At 40.4% G+C, this 18890-nt stretch overlaps 1 protein-coding gene and 1 long non-coding RNA gene across 2 annotated transcripts in view; both read right to left on the bottom strand.

The window, feature by feature from the left end:
- LOC125121889 (putative ankyrin repeat domain-containing protein 20A2) overlaps nt 1-18890 on the bottom strand; it is a 65481-nt gene that overhangs the window by 45139 nt on the left and 1452 nt on the right. Inside the window, exons 2-11 of the mRNA XM_047770200.1 lie at nt 15292-15406; nt 14960-15133; nt 13561-13667; nt 11982-12119; nt 9691-9761; nt 7032-7060; nt 6866-6938; nt 1844-1936; nt 1655-1714; nt 1050-1251 (exon numbers count right to left, since the gene is read on the bottom strand). Of these exons, the coding sequence (XP_047626156.1) occupies nt 1050-1251; nt 1655-1714; nt 1844-1936; nt 6866-6938; nt 7032-7060; nt 9691-9761; nt 11982-12119; nt 13561-13667; nt 14960-15133; nt 15292-15406 (1062 nt within the window). The remainder of the gene's footprint in view (nt 1-1049; nt 1252-1654; nt 1715-1843; nt 1937-6865; nt 6939-7031; nt 7061-9690; nt 9762-11981; nt 12120-13560; nt 13668-14959; nt 15134-15291; nt 15407-18890) is intronic.
- Nucleotides 6872-7745, bottom strand: LOC125122862 (uncharacterized). Its single transcript, XR_007133926.1, has 3 exons — nt 7682-7745; nt 7032-7060; nt 6872-6938 (listed from the first exon to the last, which is right to left on the bottom strand). It is a non-coding gene; the product is annotated as an uncharacterized LOC125122862 (long non-coding RNA).

Below are 18890 nucleotides of genomic sequence, written 5' to 3' on the forward strand. Positions count from 1 at the left end.
TGTGTGAGAAATATGTTGACTAATACTCACTTTCCATTTTACTTTTCTTCTATCCACATCCACACAGATGTTAAGAAGAAAACTGCAAAGTATTTTAAAAGCTTCTGTCTTGAGAAGAATGGTCATTTCATATGCCTATGGGTGGAAACCTAACATAATATAATCTTCTCTGAGAACAATTCAGAAATATGGATCGAGGAGTTCCCACTGTGGTATGGGGTTAAGGACCTGGCTTGTCTCCATGTCATTGCCAGTTTGATGTCTGGCCCCAGAACATCCATATGCCAAGAGTGCAACCAGGAAAAGAAAAAACAAACAAAAAAATGACAACGGAACTATGGATTCAAGACTTTTTTTAACAGTTCTTTTACTTTATCCAAATAATATGAGATTAAAGAATTTTTTCAGGAGATCCTGTCATGGCGCAGTGGAAATGAATCCCACTGGGAATCATGTGCTTGCGGGTTTGATCCCTGGCCTCGCTCAGTGGGTTAATGATCCGACACTGTCATGAGCTCTGGTGTAGGTCACAGATGCAGCTGGGATCTGGCATGGCTCTGGTTCTGGAGTAGGCCGGCAGCAACAGATCCCAGTAGACCCCTAGCCTGGGACCCTCCATATGCCACAGGTGTGGCCCTAAAAGGTCAAAAGACAAAAGAAAAAATAATTTTTTTCAAAATAAATAATTAAAAATGAAGACATAAATTAATCATAAAATTCCAAGAAAAGGTGTTCCTTGTATCATTAAATACCATACAGAAAAATGAAAAATAAAACAAAATTCAATCTGATAAACAAGCAACAAGGTTTTCTAAAGTGGAGGTAGTACAGTCAGGTCATGAAAATGACTATATGGAATATATACATTAAATTATCAGATGTTTTCACTGTTAAGAACTTGCTGATTTATCTTCAGGAAATCACAGTCCACAATACTAATGAGGATTTTCCCCTCTAAAATCCTAGAAGGTAAGATAGCACTTATAAAACATCTCTTCTATAACTGCATCATGAAAACAGTTAAATGGTAAAACCAAGATGCGCAGTACCTCAAGCTGCAGAGCTCTCCTTGCCACTCTGCCATTTGATGCTCTAACTGGGACTTCACTTCTTTTGTTTCTGATAGCTCCTTTCGTAGGCCACTGATCATACTTTCCATGTTTTTAACTTTTGCTTTAAGGAGTTCACCTCGGTTGTTTTCAAGTTCTAGCGGTCTTTTGTGTGCAAGAACTGCACCTAAGCTAACAGAACCTGCATTCGGGAGAAAAGAAAAACAGAAATAAAACGCATGAGCAATTCTTGTGGATAAAGGGTGGGGTGCTTTGTACATTCACTCATCCATAACATGAGACAATACATATTGGATATCTATAATGTGGAAGCATGCGAATAAGCTCTGCAGATAAAACACACAAGACCCCTGGCTCTTGTTCAGCTTCAAGTCTAGTGGAAGAGAGAGACAAACAAAGAAAGACTCAGAGAGGTACGATAAGACAAGAGAGGTCCATGATCAATAACGTAACTGGATGTAGACTGGGTCCAGGGAAGATTCCCCAAGGAGGAAATGACCACACTGAGAAATGAAGGCTGAGCTGGAAGCACGGAGCAAAGAAGGAAGAAGAACACTGGTAAACAGTGCACAGCCTGTGCCCACGTCCTCCTGCCATCTGCTTCTCGCCAAGACAGAGGAACATGTGCAAGATTCCCTTCCTACCTGAAACAAGCAAAAGGAACACAAACAGAATACATAACAGATGCTTTTCCAGACCAAGGGCTTCAGGCAAGGAAGGACAATGTTCCCTGAAAACACACGAGGTTAGCCTGAAGCAACACCCCAGCTCACTGCCTTGAGAGACTGTCCAGGCCCCAACACAGGCAGAAGGAGCTGACCTGGAGGCCACCAGGCTCCCTGAGTTGACGTGATGACACTGAGAGTCTGGTGGAACCAAAGCAGACGGAGAGCACAGGTCAGAACATGAGAAGAGGGAGTTCCCCAGTGGTGCAGTGGGTTAAGGATCCCGTGTTCTCACTGTAGTGACTTTGGTTGCTGTGGATGTGTGGGTTTGATCCCTGGCCTGGGAACTCCCATATGCCACCAGCAGGGCCAAAAACAAATGAATTAAAAAAATAAATAACTGAATTTTCATAAAACCCATGAAGCAAAAATTGAGAGAACTGCACAGAGAAACAAATACACAATTATATTCTGAGATGGCACTAGCCCTCCCTCAATAAACTGACAGAATGGACAGGCTGCAAAGCAGCAGGGATATGATGGACTTGAACACCAATATTCTTCTCGAGTAGCCAGAGAACACTTACCAGAAAAGACTATATTCTGGGTCATAAAATACAGCTTAATAAAAGGAGCAAGCCAAAAAGATCTAAGTCATACCGAGTATGTTCCCTGATGACAAAGCAATGAAACTGGAAATGAAGAATGACAATACCTCTGGAAAACACTCAAATATTTGGAATCTAAATAACCCTTGAGTCAAAGGAGCAATGAGAAGAGGAATTAGAACGCATTTTGAATGGAACTGAAAGTGAAAACACGTTATCCTACAATCGATGGGATGCTGCTTACATCCAGGGAAATTTATAGCACTGGATGTCTGTTTCAGAAAAGAAGAAAGGTCTCAAATCAGTGACCTTGGCTTGCTCCATAAGAAACTAGCAAAAGAGCACATTAAACTCCAAGAAATCACAAGAAAGGAAAAAAGAAACATCAAAGGCAAAACTCAATGAGAAAGAGGACAAATAACACAATGTGGAAAACTCAGTGAAACCAAATGTTTCCAGGGGATCCCTACGAGGGACAGACCTCTAGCCAGGCCGGTAAGGAAACAACGAGAGAAAGGACAAATTACCAGTTTCCAAAAGGAGTAACGTGATATTGCTACAGTGTCTACCCATACTAACAGGATGACAGAGTAATATCATAAACCTTAGGGCAACAAATTGGACAACTCAGATGAGATGGGTAAGTTCCTTGAAAGAGAAAAATTACCAAAGCGCAATGCAGAAAGAACAAGTAAGCCAAATAGCCCTCTATCTGAAAAAGGAACGAGAGCCCCAGGGAAAGTACCTTCCCACAAAGGAAAATTCTAGGCCCAGATGGCTACGCTGGTGAAATCTGCCAAATGTTTTTGGGAGAAATAATACCAATTCCACACAAATTCTCCTCAAACAAGGAAGATACCTCACAGTGCTCCACTCATTCTGTGAAATTAGCATTATCCTCAAACCAGAACCAGTAAACGGTATCCAAGAAAGCTATGTCACGAAAACGGGGGTAAAAATTCTAAACAGGACATCAGCCAATTAAAGCCAAAAATACCTTCAAGGGATAATTCAGTCCAAATGGGGTCTATCCCAAGAATGCAGAACGCAGGGCTGTTTTGCTCTTTCAAAATCAACTTAGGTCAATGCCCATATTAACAAACTAAAAAGAAACATCATAACGATCCTGTCGGTAGATAAAAAGATGCACTTGACAAAACTCCACATCGTCCTGAGAAAACCTGCCAGCACACCAGGAATACAAGGGAACTTCTCCGAGATGATGGAGACCTATGATTAAACCCACAGCCAACACTGTATCTAATGAGGAGAAACGGAATGCTCCTCCCAGAATACAGGGACTAAGACAGGAACAGCTGCTTCTGCTCCTCTTCAGCACAATACTAGAGGTTCCAGCCAGTGCCATGGTCAAAGTCAAGCAACAGAAGGCATCGGAGGGGCAATGAAGAAGTGAAACTGGCTGCGAATCAGCAGGCAGCATGGTTTCCTAATAGGAGTTAGCGAACTCCACCTTGTGGGTCAGGCTGCTTGCTTTGGTGAAATTCTCCCAAAACACAGACACTTCCATAAATTTCTGTGCTGTCTGTGGCTACCCTCACAGCACAACTTCATGGGCTGGTTAGCTGGACAGAGAAGGTGCTGGCTGGCTGCAAGTCTTGAAGATGAACTGTCTTTAGTAAGAGAGTAGTTCAGGAATGAAGAAGCTTCCCAACCTTTGGTCACACCGAAAATCTGAGCAAATCGACCAAAAATCCACAAGACCTACTAAATGAGCTTGGTAAGGTTGGAAGACACAGAATCAATATACCAAATCCAACTGTATTTCCATCATCAGAATAAACCCTCAGAAATTAAAATTTAAAATATACTAGTTACAACTGCCCTGAAAAAGAAGAAATACAGGTAACCACATAAAAGATGGAGACATCGATACACTGAAAACTCCAAAATATTATGGAGAAATTCAAGGAAGATCTGCAGGAATGGAGAAATTGTCTTTCTCCAAGGCTTGAAAACTCACTATTGTTAAGAAGTCAATTCTCCCCCAAAGAAATCGGTAGATGCAACATGATCCAGAACTCATTTGCAGAAGACTAGCAGATTTTTCTTAAAGAAAGAGACAAGCTGATTCTAAAGTTCACGTGGAAAGAAGGGTCTAAAATGGGTACAAGAGGAAGCCAGAGGATTGATTGTGGCCTTTAACCACACAGCAAAGAGAAGCAGCAGCTGGACTGTAAGCAAGGGGCAAACATGACAAGACCTAATTTTCTAAAAAAAAATACCTAATAACGGTGGTTACCGTGAACACCAAAGTTCCAGGAGGGGGAAATGCAGGGCAGCAAGTCCTGAGGTTACGTCAGCATTCTCGGAGGCCAGTGATCAACTGACCTTGGGTGAAGGCACAGGTGAGAAGCCAAGTCAACAGAAAAACACAGTGAGTGGGAATTATCACTGCCCTTTGGCTGAGAGCATGTAATAACTCATTACACTTTCATAGAAATCTCTTGTCTCACACTTGAACAGCACAGTAACATATCCATGCAGTACTAGACAGACACCCCAAACATTCACTCACAAATTCATCCACAAAATATCAAGGAACAAAATGAAAAGTAAAAATACAGGAAATGAGTCAACACTAGTCCAGTGGAAACGCATCCACCTAGTATCCCTGATGATGCGGGTTCGATTCCTGTCTTCGCTCAGTGGGTTGGGGATCAGGCGTTGCTGTGAGCTATGCTGTAGGTCACAGACATGGCTCAGAACCCACATAGCTGTGGCTGTGGCATAGGCGGCTGTAGTAGTTCTGATTTGACCCCTAGCATGGGGACATCCTTGTGCTGCAGGTTGGCCCTAAGAAGCAAAAACCAACCAACCAAACAAAAAACCAGGACAAGCAGACAAAGTCACAACATCCTCTGTTTGCATCATAATTGCACTGTTTTATGTTTCAACTGAAATCATGGTTTAAAGATTATTTTTTTCTAGTACAGTTGATTTAAAATGCTGTCAATTTCTGCTGTACAGCAAAGATAAGTGCACCTTTTTAACAGCACATGAAATGTCAACAGCAAAATTATTCTTGGTTTCCAAAAATTGCTATGTCTATGCTTTTCTCAGTTCCTTATGCTGAAATGTGTTCCTCTACTGCTCTGACAAATTTCTTTTCATGTTTTCAGACTCAGCCTGCTTTGAGAAGGTCTCCTTGATTATGGCTATCTTTCCCCAGATAAATAGGTATCTCTTCCCCTGGAGCTACCTTAGCGTTTTATCGACTTTTTGTAGTCAATTTTTCCACCTGAACTGGAGATCATTTTTTACATGTCTCTTATCTTTCAGACTGTGGAGGACAAGTTCTTTTTGGTGGTGGTTGTTTTTGTTTGGTTTGGTTTTTTGGCTGCACCCACAGTATTTTGGAAGTTTCTGAGCCATAGCGCAGCTCTACCTATCCCACAAGCCCAGATCCTTTAACTGACTGACAGCCAACGGCTGAACACACACTGCCCAAAAGACCTCAGCAGCTGCAGTCAGATTGTTAACCAACTGTGCTGTAGCGGGAAATCCAGGACCTGCTTTTAAACATCATCTTTGTATAAACAGTCTTTATTTCTTTTACTCAATAACTGTCTATTGAGTCCATACTCAATAGTGGGCATAAAAAGAAGAAGAAGAATATAGATAAAAGGTGTCAGAGATGGCTTTCTAGCAATAATGCCTGAAGTCAGTCCACAGTGAGGTCAGTCAGATTCAAAGGAACAGAGGGCAGGAAATGGAGAGGGCAGGCAAGGCTGTTCTGAGGCAGGAAGAGAAGAATGCAGTCAGGTAAACATTTGTCTACACTACAGGAAGAGGTGAGGAGGGCCTCAACAGCTGTTCAGATGACAGGAGCAAAGGACAGCCAGAAAAGGCTGGAGATAGAGAGTCAGGCAAAAGTCCGATTATGAATACCTTTTACGTCATTGTAAGATGACTGGACATTCATTTGCTTTCTAGAGTGGTTCACGGTCCTACATGCCCGTGAGACAGATCACTCTAAGTGTAATGGGAAGGATGCATTTGAAGGGCATACAAATAAATGGAGGGATATGAGTCTGAAGGCTTTAATAAGCAAAAAAGCTGTTCCAGGCTCAAACTGAGATGTTTCCAAAAATATTTCACATCTAAAATGGTCGGGGGAGAGCATGTGTATGGCTGGGTCCTTTTGCTGTACTTGACAGAACACTGTACGTCAACTACAATAAAAACATTAAAAAAAAAAAAAGAGAGAGAGAGAATCCACTTCAACCAGCATTCCACATAATGGCATGCTGCTGTTTGTCTCTATTTTAATAACAGGAACCAAAAACTGCATAAATAAATAGACAACAAAATCTATGTTTCTTATGCTTGGAAATACCTTTCAAAGCTTAGATACCAACAATAACATCTACCTTATTTACGTCAAATCCTCCCATTAAATTAAAAAAAAAATAGTAGCAGAATCATGAGTAAGAAGACTGTGAGCATTTCAACTATTTTAGTGTCCTACTTTTCAGAGTTACATTTGTATTGCAAAATTTACCTGATCTGGACGTTTGCAAATCCTTTGTTCCAACTGTTTTTTTACGAACAACATTTTTCACTCCAACTGGAGGCTGAATGGGTTTGGATTAGAGTTGATTAGAAAATAACATACACATGATAAAATCTGTAGTTCTTACTTCAAGCTAAAAGTCTAAAAGCATTACCTTCGAGTGAGGATGTTTTTCCGGAGAAGCTAAAAGGCAAAATGGACGTGTATCAATTAGCTATAAATACGAAAGCTAGGTATTCATTTATGCAGAGTTAGTACCAAGTGGAATTCGGCTGCTTGGCTCTGGCAATGAGTGTGTTAGGTTTTGGTGTTCTCTCTTGGGTGCGGGGAGTTAGGACAGGAGCCCGAGAGAAGTATGCATTCATTATAGATCCCGAAGAAGAAAGAGGCATGTAGGTTTAACAAAACATGCAGTTAAGATTTCAAAAGGAAGGAATGCTATGTTTCCAATGATTTTGCACTAGCAAAGTGCCCATACAGCAATGTGAACATGCTGCCTGATGAGGAGAAAAGTCGTTTCTAATCAGAGGAATGGATCATGATCCCAAGGGGATAAAGTGAAAGCTGATGGGAAAATGCAACAGCCTCTCTTTCGTGCAATACCGCGGCATCATTGGACCCCCATTATACTGCAAGCGGTTATCATTATCTTCAATTTGCTCTCTAATTTAGGAGGCACCCATTTGGGATGGCACTTCAGTTGAATGTACAATTCATTTCTCATCAGAGAGAGTGTTTGGAATTGACCATCTGGGATATATACTTGCAGAGTAATACTGCATAGAAATATTCAACTTTCCATACCCGTGTGGGCCTCTTCTATGCCTCTATTTCTTGGATCCTCTTGTTTAGCCCTCTTAGAGTTGCCTGATCCACTCGCCCAAGGAGGTCCATGAGGCACATCTGAGGAATAATGTATAGAAAATATTCAATATTGAAATATTGTTGTCAAAAAAGGACACAATAAATTCAAATGCAACAGCCGTATTAGATATCAATGATATTTTGTATTTTAAAATCAGCGTAGTATTTACTGATAATAATACCAATTTATCATTTAGGGAATGAATCCGATTCATTTGTTCTGTTTCCAAAATCTGTTGGGTTTGGTATCTCATGCCAGTGTTGAAAAGGATCTTAACAAAATATCGGCTGTCTTAAAAACAACAACAACGACGACAACCACCACCAATGCCTCCATATTCAAATTATCTTTGATGCCTGATAGGGATGAGGAGTGGCTGTGGTTGACCCCAGGGCTATAGCACCCCTCCTGCTTCCAGGATTCTATGGAGCAGCAATGATCTGACTGGGTTTCAATGCAAATACACCGAAGCCACTTGCAAGGCGTTCTCCCCAATTTCCTCATTACTTCCACAATCATCCACTTCATGTGTTTCTTTCCTCCCTCCTTCCTTTCGCTATGTCTGAATCCTGGGAGTTGTAGTGAATGACTGACCCTGGTGCGGTTTGGAGAACCTGCTGAAACAATTCCATTATTTACATGAAATTGGTATGATTTGGATGAATGTGTTATACAGAATTACAGTCAGGTCCTTTCACCGAATACCTTGCTTTGACTCTGCTTCTCCTGATGTCTGCCTTGGAGGTCCCTCTGTTGTGAGATCTATTTGAATAAAGTTATAAAGGGATTGATGAAACAGTGATGTCAGAAAACAATGTGAATCAAACAACCACCATATTTTAAACAGAATTTTAAAAAAAGAGAGAGAATCCTGATGATGAATAACACATTCTAGAGTATGAATTTTCCTATGAAGAAAACCAGCGCTTCTTGGCCAGGCATTGCTTTTCCAACTTCTGTACTATTGGCAGGTAGCTTTCAAAAATAATCTCTTATTGGTATGCTGAGCACCAGCTCAGTTCTGCAGTTCTTGTCTTTTTGTCATTTGTTTATAGCACCAGGAATCAACTGCTAAGTTCCCAGTTTTAAAGAAGGTAACTTTTTTTGTTGTGAGCCGCACGGGAAGTCCAAGAAGGTAACTTTTGTGCGGAGACTAATCACCATGCAATGACTAATACTCATCTATGAAATGCAACCCGTGTGTTGTAAAAATTAAAGGGCCACTTTTATAACAAGACCGATTTGTTATGATGTGATTAAACAGCAAATGCAACACACTAACATAGAATTCTTTTTTACTTAGCAGCAGCTCGGGAAACTGCAGAGGTACAGACTCAACTCGAGGCCTGGCACACTGGGTTAAAGAGTCTGGCATTTCTGCAGCTCCAGCTTTGTTTCAATCCCTGGGCCAGATATAGCCATTGGAAAAAAAAAAAAAAAAAGAGTTTCCCCTGTGGCTCAGAGGCTAGGGACCCAGTGTTGTCTCTGTGAGGATGTGAGTTCCATCCCTAGACTTTCTCAGCGGGTTATGGACCAGATGTTGCCCCAAGCTGCGGCATAGGTCACAGATGCTGCTCAGATCCGGTATTGTGGCTGTGGTGTGGGCCAGAAGCTTCAGCTCTCATTAGACCCCTAGCCTGGGAACTTCCATATGCTTCAGGTGTGGCCTTAAAAGAAACAAACAAAATTTTTTCTTATTTACAGGATTTTAATGTCCATGGCTAAATGCGTTCGTTTCTTTTCAACAACACTGTCTCTGATATTAAATTATGTAAATTCATTTCCTAAACAATTCTGAATGCTAAACTATTAAGAATTTAATTAACTAAAAAAAAACAGAAGCAATTTACACAAGGTTCTTTTCACTCCTCTTTCATTATCAAAATGTCCTCACTCTTACTTTTCTATGGTAAGATCACTAAAAGTAATTCACTATCAGCAGTCTTACCTTGTTTACTATCTCGAGAAGGAGTTTTAGGTCCCTTTTTTCCTTTATATTCCAAAATTAAGTTGTGCGTCCTATGTATAAAAGAACATGGTAAATAATATTACTATGTAATATTCATGTAAAAACCAGTTACCATATATATTAAATTCTTCGATGTCTGACAATATCAGAGCTAATTTCAAAACTTCAGCTGTCTCATATACTTCAAATTTGTATGTTTTACAAATATTTTACTTAGCATCTAATTACAGAGTAAAATAAAGCACGGTGAAGTAGTCATTGAATTGAGGGCAGGAAAGTGCAATAAATTAACTAGGGAAAGCTTGACACATGGAAAGTATCTGCGAACTGAGAAATCCTAGCTCTGTAAATAACAGTTATTTGTTCCTGGAAAAGTTGTGTCTCTTCAGCTCAAAGTCGTCTTCTATGACACTGGAATCTCACTGCCTCAATTCGCAAGGGCATTGGGAGGATTTGAGGAGGTAATATTTCCCCAAAAAGCCACAGAGAGACCGAAAGAATAGAATCATTCCTTCTTGAACTTTATCACTAGAGCTATATTGGAATCCCAAAGAAAACCCATTGTGTGTTTTTCCATAGGTATAATATTCCAACATTGCAGGTTTCAGGGAAAAAAAATGTTTCTAATTATGGTGATTAGCTGTTCTCTCTTTGTGGTTTGCCATTTAGGGAATCTCAGCTATGAGATAATTTGTAAGTGAATTTATCTATAAATATATGGCCTCATTAAATTAGAGAGCATCGTGGTCCCCCATTATTGTAGCTAATCGCACCAAGAGCAGAAACCTAATAGAAGTCAGGACCTGGCTTGGACCGCTACGGTTTCCTTCTCTATCTACTCAAACTCTGAACCAGAAGGTCTTTATTAGAATGATGCTTCAGCTTCATGGTCATCTCCAATTTACATGAAAGACATAACCCACCCTACTTGTAGGCTGGGCACTGAAGAGTCATGGCCAGGGCTTCCCTCTGCTAATGCCAACTAACCTACTAGAGACTCAGGGACTTCTGGTGAATGGCGTCCTTAGGAATGAGAATCTGAAAGTATGCTGAAGGCTGACACCTATGGAAAGCATCTGGAAGATTTTGAGGACAGTGGGAAACATGACTGGAGGGGCCGAGCTTACCTATGGACTCTCAGGCCAGCTGGCACCTACTAGTCTGGGAAGGATGACATGGGACCTTCCACAACCTAAGAAGACTGCTCCACAGGATAGAATGCAGCCTTAAGGTTCAGGTCTGGTACCAAAGGAGAAAGGAAAGTCTGATCTCTCCCTGCAGCATCACTGGAATCTCTCTCACAACCTAAAATGGTCCCCACTAACATCTGCTGGGAGAAAAGACAATCAAAAGCCTCCAAGGATAACTCCTTGTGAAGATCTGGGCTACAATGTGCACTCTACATAAGGCTTGGGCAGTGGGGTACAGGGTGTGCTTGGTTAAAGCTAGGAGGCCCAGCTGCCAGACTGGGTGCCAATGCTGTGGAACAGAGACTGAGCCACAAGCCTACGTGGGAGAACTGAAAACGGTGTCGCTTTTCAGCCTAAGGGTGGGGCACCATGAAGCTAGAGGAACCTGGATCAACAAGGGCATCCTGGGAGAAGAGATCCATCATGACCTGACTGCAGGACCGGTTTCTTTTTTCTTTTCCTTTAAAATGATTTTAAGTCAGGTCTTTACAGAATAACACCTAGACTCCAGAGATTCAGCTGCCAAGGAGACCCTGTGAAGGCCAGTTTTCATAGCAATGCTGCGGTAATGGAATCAGTGGAAACAATGGAATGATCGGAACATCACTTTTTCCCTCCTAATGACTGTGGAGGAGGACTGTCTCTTTGACCTCACTTAGGTTCTTGGAAAAGTCAAGTGGGAGAGTAGAGAAGAAAGTCCCCGAGGGAACAACGACAACAAAAAATAGGATTTTCTGCTTAAACTAAACACTTCAGACCCAAAAAGCCAGTTCGAAAAATCAGAGATGGGACACTCTTTGTGCTCCACGCATAGGGGTTACACTTGGAATGAAATAGACAATGTCAGCATCCTAAAGATCAAGGCCTTAAGAGCGCTGGAATCAAGACTCCTGTGCCCAGGCCACACCAAACTAGGCTGGCCTTTGGCCTGGTGTCCAGCTGATGATGTGGAGTATCTCCAAGGCATTCCCAAGCCACCTGCATCAAACTATGAATTCTCACCTGTCACATAACAAGGAACTGGTAATGATTTGTCACCTCAGTTCAGGGATATAAATGGTACTTTAATGCAACACTTACATATGATGACCCTTGATAACAGCATAGTCTTCTGCATTCCGTCCATAGTGATCTTGAGGAAAGATATCAACGCCTTGCTCAAGAAGCAGCTTGACTACACTTGATGATGCAAAATTTACGGCAAGTATGAGGGCTGTTCTAAAATACAGAGAGAGAGAGAGCTTCAAGCTTCAGAACTCTACTTAACTGAATTAAGCAGCTATTTTGATATGTTTTATCAAGTTAATATCTTGCCCATCCATGTAGAATTGACCATTTACATGCCCAAGGGTTCACCTTTGTAAATAACATCCAAAGCTAGAATGAAGGGCCAAAAAAGAAGTCTTCTGCCCCACTGGAATAGCATGTGAGAGAAGTGGCTATTTTAAAGTCACTGATGAACAGTCAATTATGCTTAGGTCACATATCTGAAGTGAGTGAGTATTTAAAGGAAGAATTTCCCATTTCTTCCTTACTCATACATTTTGCTTCAAAGTCAGCTAGAGGTCAGGCTAAGGAAAAGCTATTTGCAGGCTTAAAACAATAGTAAGAGTAAGAGTAATAATAATAATAATGCCAATGAAAGCAATCATGGTTACTGTTAATGATGCTGCTAAGAATGTGTTGGGCACTAAATTAAAAACAGGACACAGAATCTTTCTTATCAACATCCATGCCTGAAGGATATATTACTATCCTCTCTTTGCTTATCAGGAAACATGTTCCTTGACAGGAAGTATGGCTCCCAAGGTCATACAACTAACAAGTAGGAAGGTTAGGACTTAAACCCAGTCTGAATCTAAAGCCCATCTCTTCCCCCTGTATCACCCACCTATGACTTGTTTTCCTTAAAGGAAATGCTTATTCAATCAAAGCTATCGTTCCTCCTTTTAACCTTATCAACTAAAAATAAAAATAAAAATACCAAATTATACTAGAACTAAAAAAGGATAAAAGTGATGAGTCCATAATATCTGGTAGTAGGGATTAACAGGCAGATAGTATAACGTAATATCACCACTATTCTTCAAAGAAAGCAACGTAAAGCAAAGATTCATTCCAATGACAAATTCAGGAGTTCCCCTGTGTCTTGGCAGCTTAAGAATCGGGCACTGTCACTGCTATGGCTCTGGTTATAGCTGTGGTGAGGATTTGATGCCTGGATCAGAACTTTTGCATGCCGCAGGTGTGGCCAAAAAATTGAAAAAGTCAAAACCAACTCCTTTATGTTTCATATGCATCTTTTAAGGAAAAACATATACAAAGTAGAGGTTAAAATAGTATTATAAATGCATTCAGAAATTTAATACTGTGTAAATAAAAAATTAGAGTCCAAACTTTATAAGACTAATATGAAATCCCTCAGCTCTTGTAAGATCATACGACCCCAAAAAATCAGGTCGAAAGTGATCGTAGTGGATATGATACAGGAAAACAAATATCCTGCGATCTAGTGATTTTCATGATACCCAGTCAGAATAATTGCTTTGTTTCCCTAACTGATGACGTGTTGAGGATAAGTTATACCTATTGATTTCATCTTTCTGATACCACTCTAGAACAGCACCACACTTTCTTCCTTCAGAATGAACTACTATACCTTTTCATCTTGTCAACTGCATGTATGTTGGCTTCTTTCTGTAATAAAAATTCCACCATTTGCTGTTGGTTTTCACTGACAGCAAGTAAAAGTGGTGTCAGGTCATCCTGTAAAACAGCAAAAACAATTTATAGTGTACAAAAGGACACCTTTCTAAACGGAATTTAAAACATAGAAAAGAGTCTCTGAACTTAAGTGGATACTACAGAAAGTCCATAAAAAGGACCCCCTTCCTTCTCGGTGCTCCTTCTCTTTAAAACACTCCTCCTCTACCTCCTTGAAAGGTTAACTGCAAAGTCCCAGTCTCCAAAACTCACTTCCAATAGTTACTGGTTCTGAGCGTTTTGCTTCTCTCACAGTATTTTTCAGGTAGACCATAAGTGTAGTTATTTTCTTGCTCTATCAGGACTCTAAACAATACTCCAAGATAATAACATAGCCCTTAAGTCAATTGCATTTTTAAGGAACAATGCTGAGGAGAATGATCTAATGCTGTCTGCAGTATGCCTAACCTATCCAACGACTGCCATGATTAACCTCCTAAGGTTGCTAGATATTCCAGTTGGAATTGGTTCTTTACATGTATAGGTAAAGAGAGTTCTTCAAAGCAGCTGATGGAGCTCCTGCTGTGGCCCAGAGGGTTAAGGATCTGGTGATTTCTCTGAGACTGGGAGGGTTTGACCCCCAGCCTAGTGCAGTGAGTTAGGAACCTGTGACCTAGGTTACAGCTGCAGCTCAGATTCCATCCCTGGCCCAGGAACTTCCATATGCCCCCAAACAAGCAAGCAAACAAACAAACAAAAAAACAAACAGCAAGGTATAAGTTTTAACGTCCCATTCTTGACAGATTATTGTAAAATATGAACTAGACTATAAATTAATATAGTCAGGCATTACAATCTTCAAATTTCTATCAGAAGAAACTGTCCAAGAGGAACTGTCAACTCCTAAATGCTTCAGGAGGCAAAGTTGGTGACCTGAGTACGTGAAGAACTCAAGGGAGGATAGCACACAGGGAACCCAGGCCCCACCTGGAAAGGCTGGCCTCTGACTGCAGACCAGTCCTAAGGGCTCATGGAGGACCAGACTGATTCTTTAAGAGCAGCCTGAAATGAAGATTTCTGCATCCGTCTCCTAAATGTTCAATGCTGACCCAGTGAATGGGTGGAGGCTGAGCCTTCCCTCCTAAGGGGAAGTTTTTCCTTCTGGGGTCAAGGGTGGCTGGGAGACCGAGCTCTGCCCTTTCTGTGGGCACCACCTTTCTCTAGCCTCTGATGTGGTTTCCCAGGTAACAGGGCCTGATGCATAGTACTCAGTATACATAGTATTATAAGTAAAATACGTGTACGTCAAAACCCACAACCGCTTGTATTTAAAAAGGAAGTTAGTTGAGCCATACCTTGTCTCTTGCTTCTATGTTAGCATTGTATGAAAGCAGCTTTGCTGCGATGGAGATATTCGGACCAAAGGCAGCATAGTGGAGGGCCGTGTGGCCCCTGACATCCACAAGATTTGGGTCGGCACCATGTTCCAGCAGAATACTGGTACATTCTTCTTGCTGGCACTGGACAGCCTGTCAGTAATTATGCCAAGAAACAGGTGGTAAGTTCTGAGAATTCAAAGGAAACATTCCACAAGTTTCACCAAAGCCTTAGACTGAAATGAGATAAACACATTTTCTAAGTCATGAATCAAATGCATTTCCTGGTAACATGGTTGGCCACTACAAACCTTTATCAGCGCTGTCCTGTTCTCACTGTCACATACGTTAAGCTGGCATTTCCACTTTACTAGTACAGTCACCACTGCTGGATGGCCACCGGCACAGGCCAGATGCAGAGCAGTCCTATCAAAATGAGTGGGCTTTTTAGGACATTGCATTGTCCTATTTCAAAACATACACTGAAGTAAACATTCAGAAACATGCTGTTCCTATCCCTTTAAGAGAAATACTTTCCTTCTAAAGAAAGAGCAATACTTCTTAGCTCTTATCACTCAGCAAGCACACGAATGAAAGAACAACATCTCCAAGGAGAAAAAAACATGACCTAGAGATTCAGCTCTACTTGGGGTTGAATTCTACTTGAACTCTGTCACTTCTCAGCTGTCACTCAGCCTTTCTGTGCCTCCATTTCCCCATCAACAGAATCTGAGTAAAGCATCTCTGACTTTGGAATACAACTGATAATTCACAATGTCTTAGAACTATAATCGGCAGCACTAATTTTTTATCATTTCTCAATTTTTCTATTCTGTTAATTATCCTGATGTCTTTTGTCTGAAGTTTCTGCCTGTTTGTTTGTTTTGCTGTTGTTGCTTTATCTTTTATGTCTTTTTTTTAGGGTCGCACTTGCGGCATATGGAGGTTCCTAGGCTGGGGGTTGAATGGAAGCTGTGGCTGCCCGCTTATACCAGAGCAATACGGGATCCGAGCCCCGTTTGCAACCTACACCACAGCTCACAGCAACGCCAGATCCTCAACCCACTGAGTTGAGGCCAGGGATCAAACCCACAACCTCATCGTTCCTAATCGGATTCATCAACCACTGCGCCACGACAGCAACTCCAGTTTCTGTGTTTTAAATTGAAATTGAAACTGTTAATAAAAATAGATGTTATATGTATACTGATACAATATACAGATTCACAGATTATAAAGTCTATATTCCATTTATATTTATTATAAAATGTTGGCCATATTCCTGTTGTACAACATATCCTTTTTACTTATTTTAAACCTAAGAGTTTGTACCTGTTAGTCCTCTTACCTGATATTAGCCCCTCCCCTTCCCTTACCCCGTGGTACCCACCAGCTTGTTCTCTAGATCTGTGAGTTGGCAGCATTTCTTAATTTCTTTAGGTTTTTTTGTTTTGTTATGTTTTGTTTTGTTTTTGGCTGCACCTGTAGCAGGTGGAATTTCCAGGGCCAGTGATCAAACTCCTGCCACGGCTGTGAGCCAAGCCACTGCAGTGACTACGCCAGATCCTTAACCTGCTCTGTCACAAGAGAACTCTAAAATTTCTTACTGGTACATAAAAGAGTAGGGCATCATACAGTCCATGCTGCCTTATGGATTAAGTGAAATAATGGTCTATACAACAGATCTACTGCCATTCTAGTCTCATGGCTGGCACTGAAATACATTTTACTCCCTAAAAGCATTACGGGCAACACTGTACATCAAATATACTTCAATTTAAAAACTAATAAAACAGGAAGTTCCCATTGTGGCTTAGCAGAAACGAATCTGACTAGCATCCATGAGGACACAGGTTCGATTCCTGCCTTGGTTAAGGATCCAACGTTGCTGTGAGCTGTGGTGTAGGTTGCAGATGCAGTTCAGATCCCACATTGCTGTGGCTGTGCTGTAGGCCAGCAGCTACAGCTCCAGTTTGACCCCTAGCTTGGGAACCTCCGTATGCCACAGGTGTGGCCCTAATAAGACAATAATGATAATGATAATAATAATTATGATGATGATGATGATGATAAACAAAAGCATTATGGGGAAAGAGAATTAAATAACTAAACAAGCCAAGAACTTTTTTAAAAAAGTACTTCTTATTCTGCTTTTCAGGGAACTTTAAGCCCCAGAAAATTCAGGATTCCAGTGAATAGGCATGGCTCATTTTATTCATCATTTGGATTTATAGATTTATGAAATCCATCACTTCCAAAGATCATTATTAGTATTATCAGCTTTCAAAAGGACAGGTAGAGGTTATCTTTTACAATTTCCTTCCATCAGAAAAGCTTTTGTGTGCAAGAAGGGCAGATAAGCTTCAACTGAGATTAAGTCAATGCTTTAACTTTAAATTTCTCTCCTTGCTCATAGGAGGCAATATGAAGCCTTTAAGGAGGACAGGGTTCTAGGAGATAGATGAAGGGCCCTGAGTAGAATATGTCAGCCACAAAATAGGTATTCAAGTCATACTGGATTAACAAACAGATTAAAAGAATAAATAAATATAGTTGGAGTGTTCAGTATTTCTAAGGAAAACATCTAGAAAAGGCAATACTTTTACCATATTAATAACCATTTACACATGCTTATTGTTTACTTTTTGTTTTATAAGCACATGACCAGGACCTTATAAATGCTTGCAATAGTGATACGCATCATTTATACTACTTTTTCTTTTCCAAAGAATGCAAAGTAAAATGACTAATCTATAATCACTTACATATCATATGTAATAAAGCCAAAGATGATTGAAAATATATGTATATAATTAAATATATACCCAGTAAAAATCTACAAAAAGATTCCCTTTCCTTTTTTGTTAGCCATACCCACAGCGGGTGGAAGTTCCCAGGCAGGGATCGAACCCGATCCTTAAGCTGTGGCAGGCACTACAAGGGAACTTCTGCCTTTACTTCTGAAGAGACTAAGACTGGTCAGAAGCTAGCAATCCTCCAAAAAGTTCAGAAAAAACAAACAAACAAACAAACAAAAAAATGGCAAGGGAGAAATTACGTTTCTATATGCAAGATTCATATCATTGCTCTTTCCCAGAATTATTTCATTCATCACAAGAAGTTACTAGAATTTTTTTACAGGTTGATTGAAGAAATCACCTAATTTTTAAAAAGGAAAAGAAAATTTCATGTGTAATACAAATGCTCAGAAGTAAATTTTGTTCCATTCTGGTACATATTTTTGATTTAGATAAGACAACAGTTTTCTTGTGTTTATACGTAATCCAATTAATTTCCTCAATGATTTACCAAAGTACACCTTTGCAGGTCAGCATACAGCCATTATCTAAGCCACCTTCCAAGGTCACATGTTACTCCACACCAGATGCACTGCATTTTACTTACAAAGTCCTTTTTTTGAGTTCTTCCTAATACATTGCTGTTCTACGCAGTGTTGAGAAAAGCACACTGCATGTTATTTATCTCTAATTTATCTCTAGTTATCTCTAAGGATTTATGTCTAATGTGTATAAATAGAATTGATGTGTAAGGGGACTATACATTTTATGATGGGGTACTTATCAACAAAGTGCTTCTTTGAAAAGTCAAAAGTGGAGTTCTCTTGTGAAGCAACAGCTCAAGGATGTGGTGTTGTCCCTGCAGTGGCTTGGATGGCTGCTGTAGCACAGTTTTGATTTCTGGCCTGGAAACTTCCTCATGCTGCTGGCACACTCAAAACAAAACAAAACAAAACAAAAAAGAAACAGAAAAGTCAAAAAGTGACTTAAACTTGAAGCACCGGTAAGTACAAGTACCACAGTTCTTTATCTTCACATACTTTGTGATGGGAAAATGGTATTTCATTCCTCTTTTAAATTCCTTTTCTTACCAGCAACATTATATATTTTTT

The sequence above is a fragment of the Phacochoerus africanus genome, chromosome 3, assembly GCF_016906955.1.
Source record: "Phacochoerus africanus isolate WHEZ1 chromosome 3, ROS_Pafr_v1, whole genome shotgun sequence".
NCBI classification, from domain to species: domain Eukaryota; kingdom Metazoa; phylum Chordata; class Mammalia; order Artiodactyla; family Suidae; genus Phacochoerus; species Phacochoerus africanus.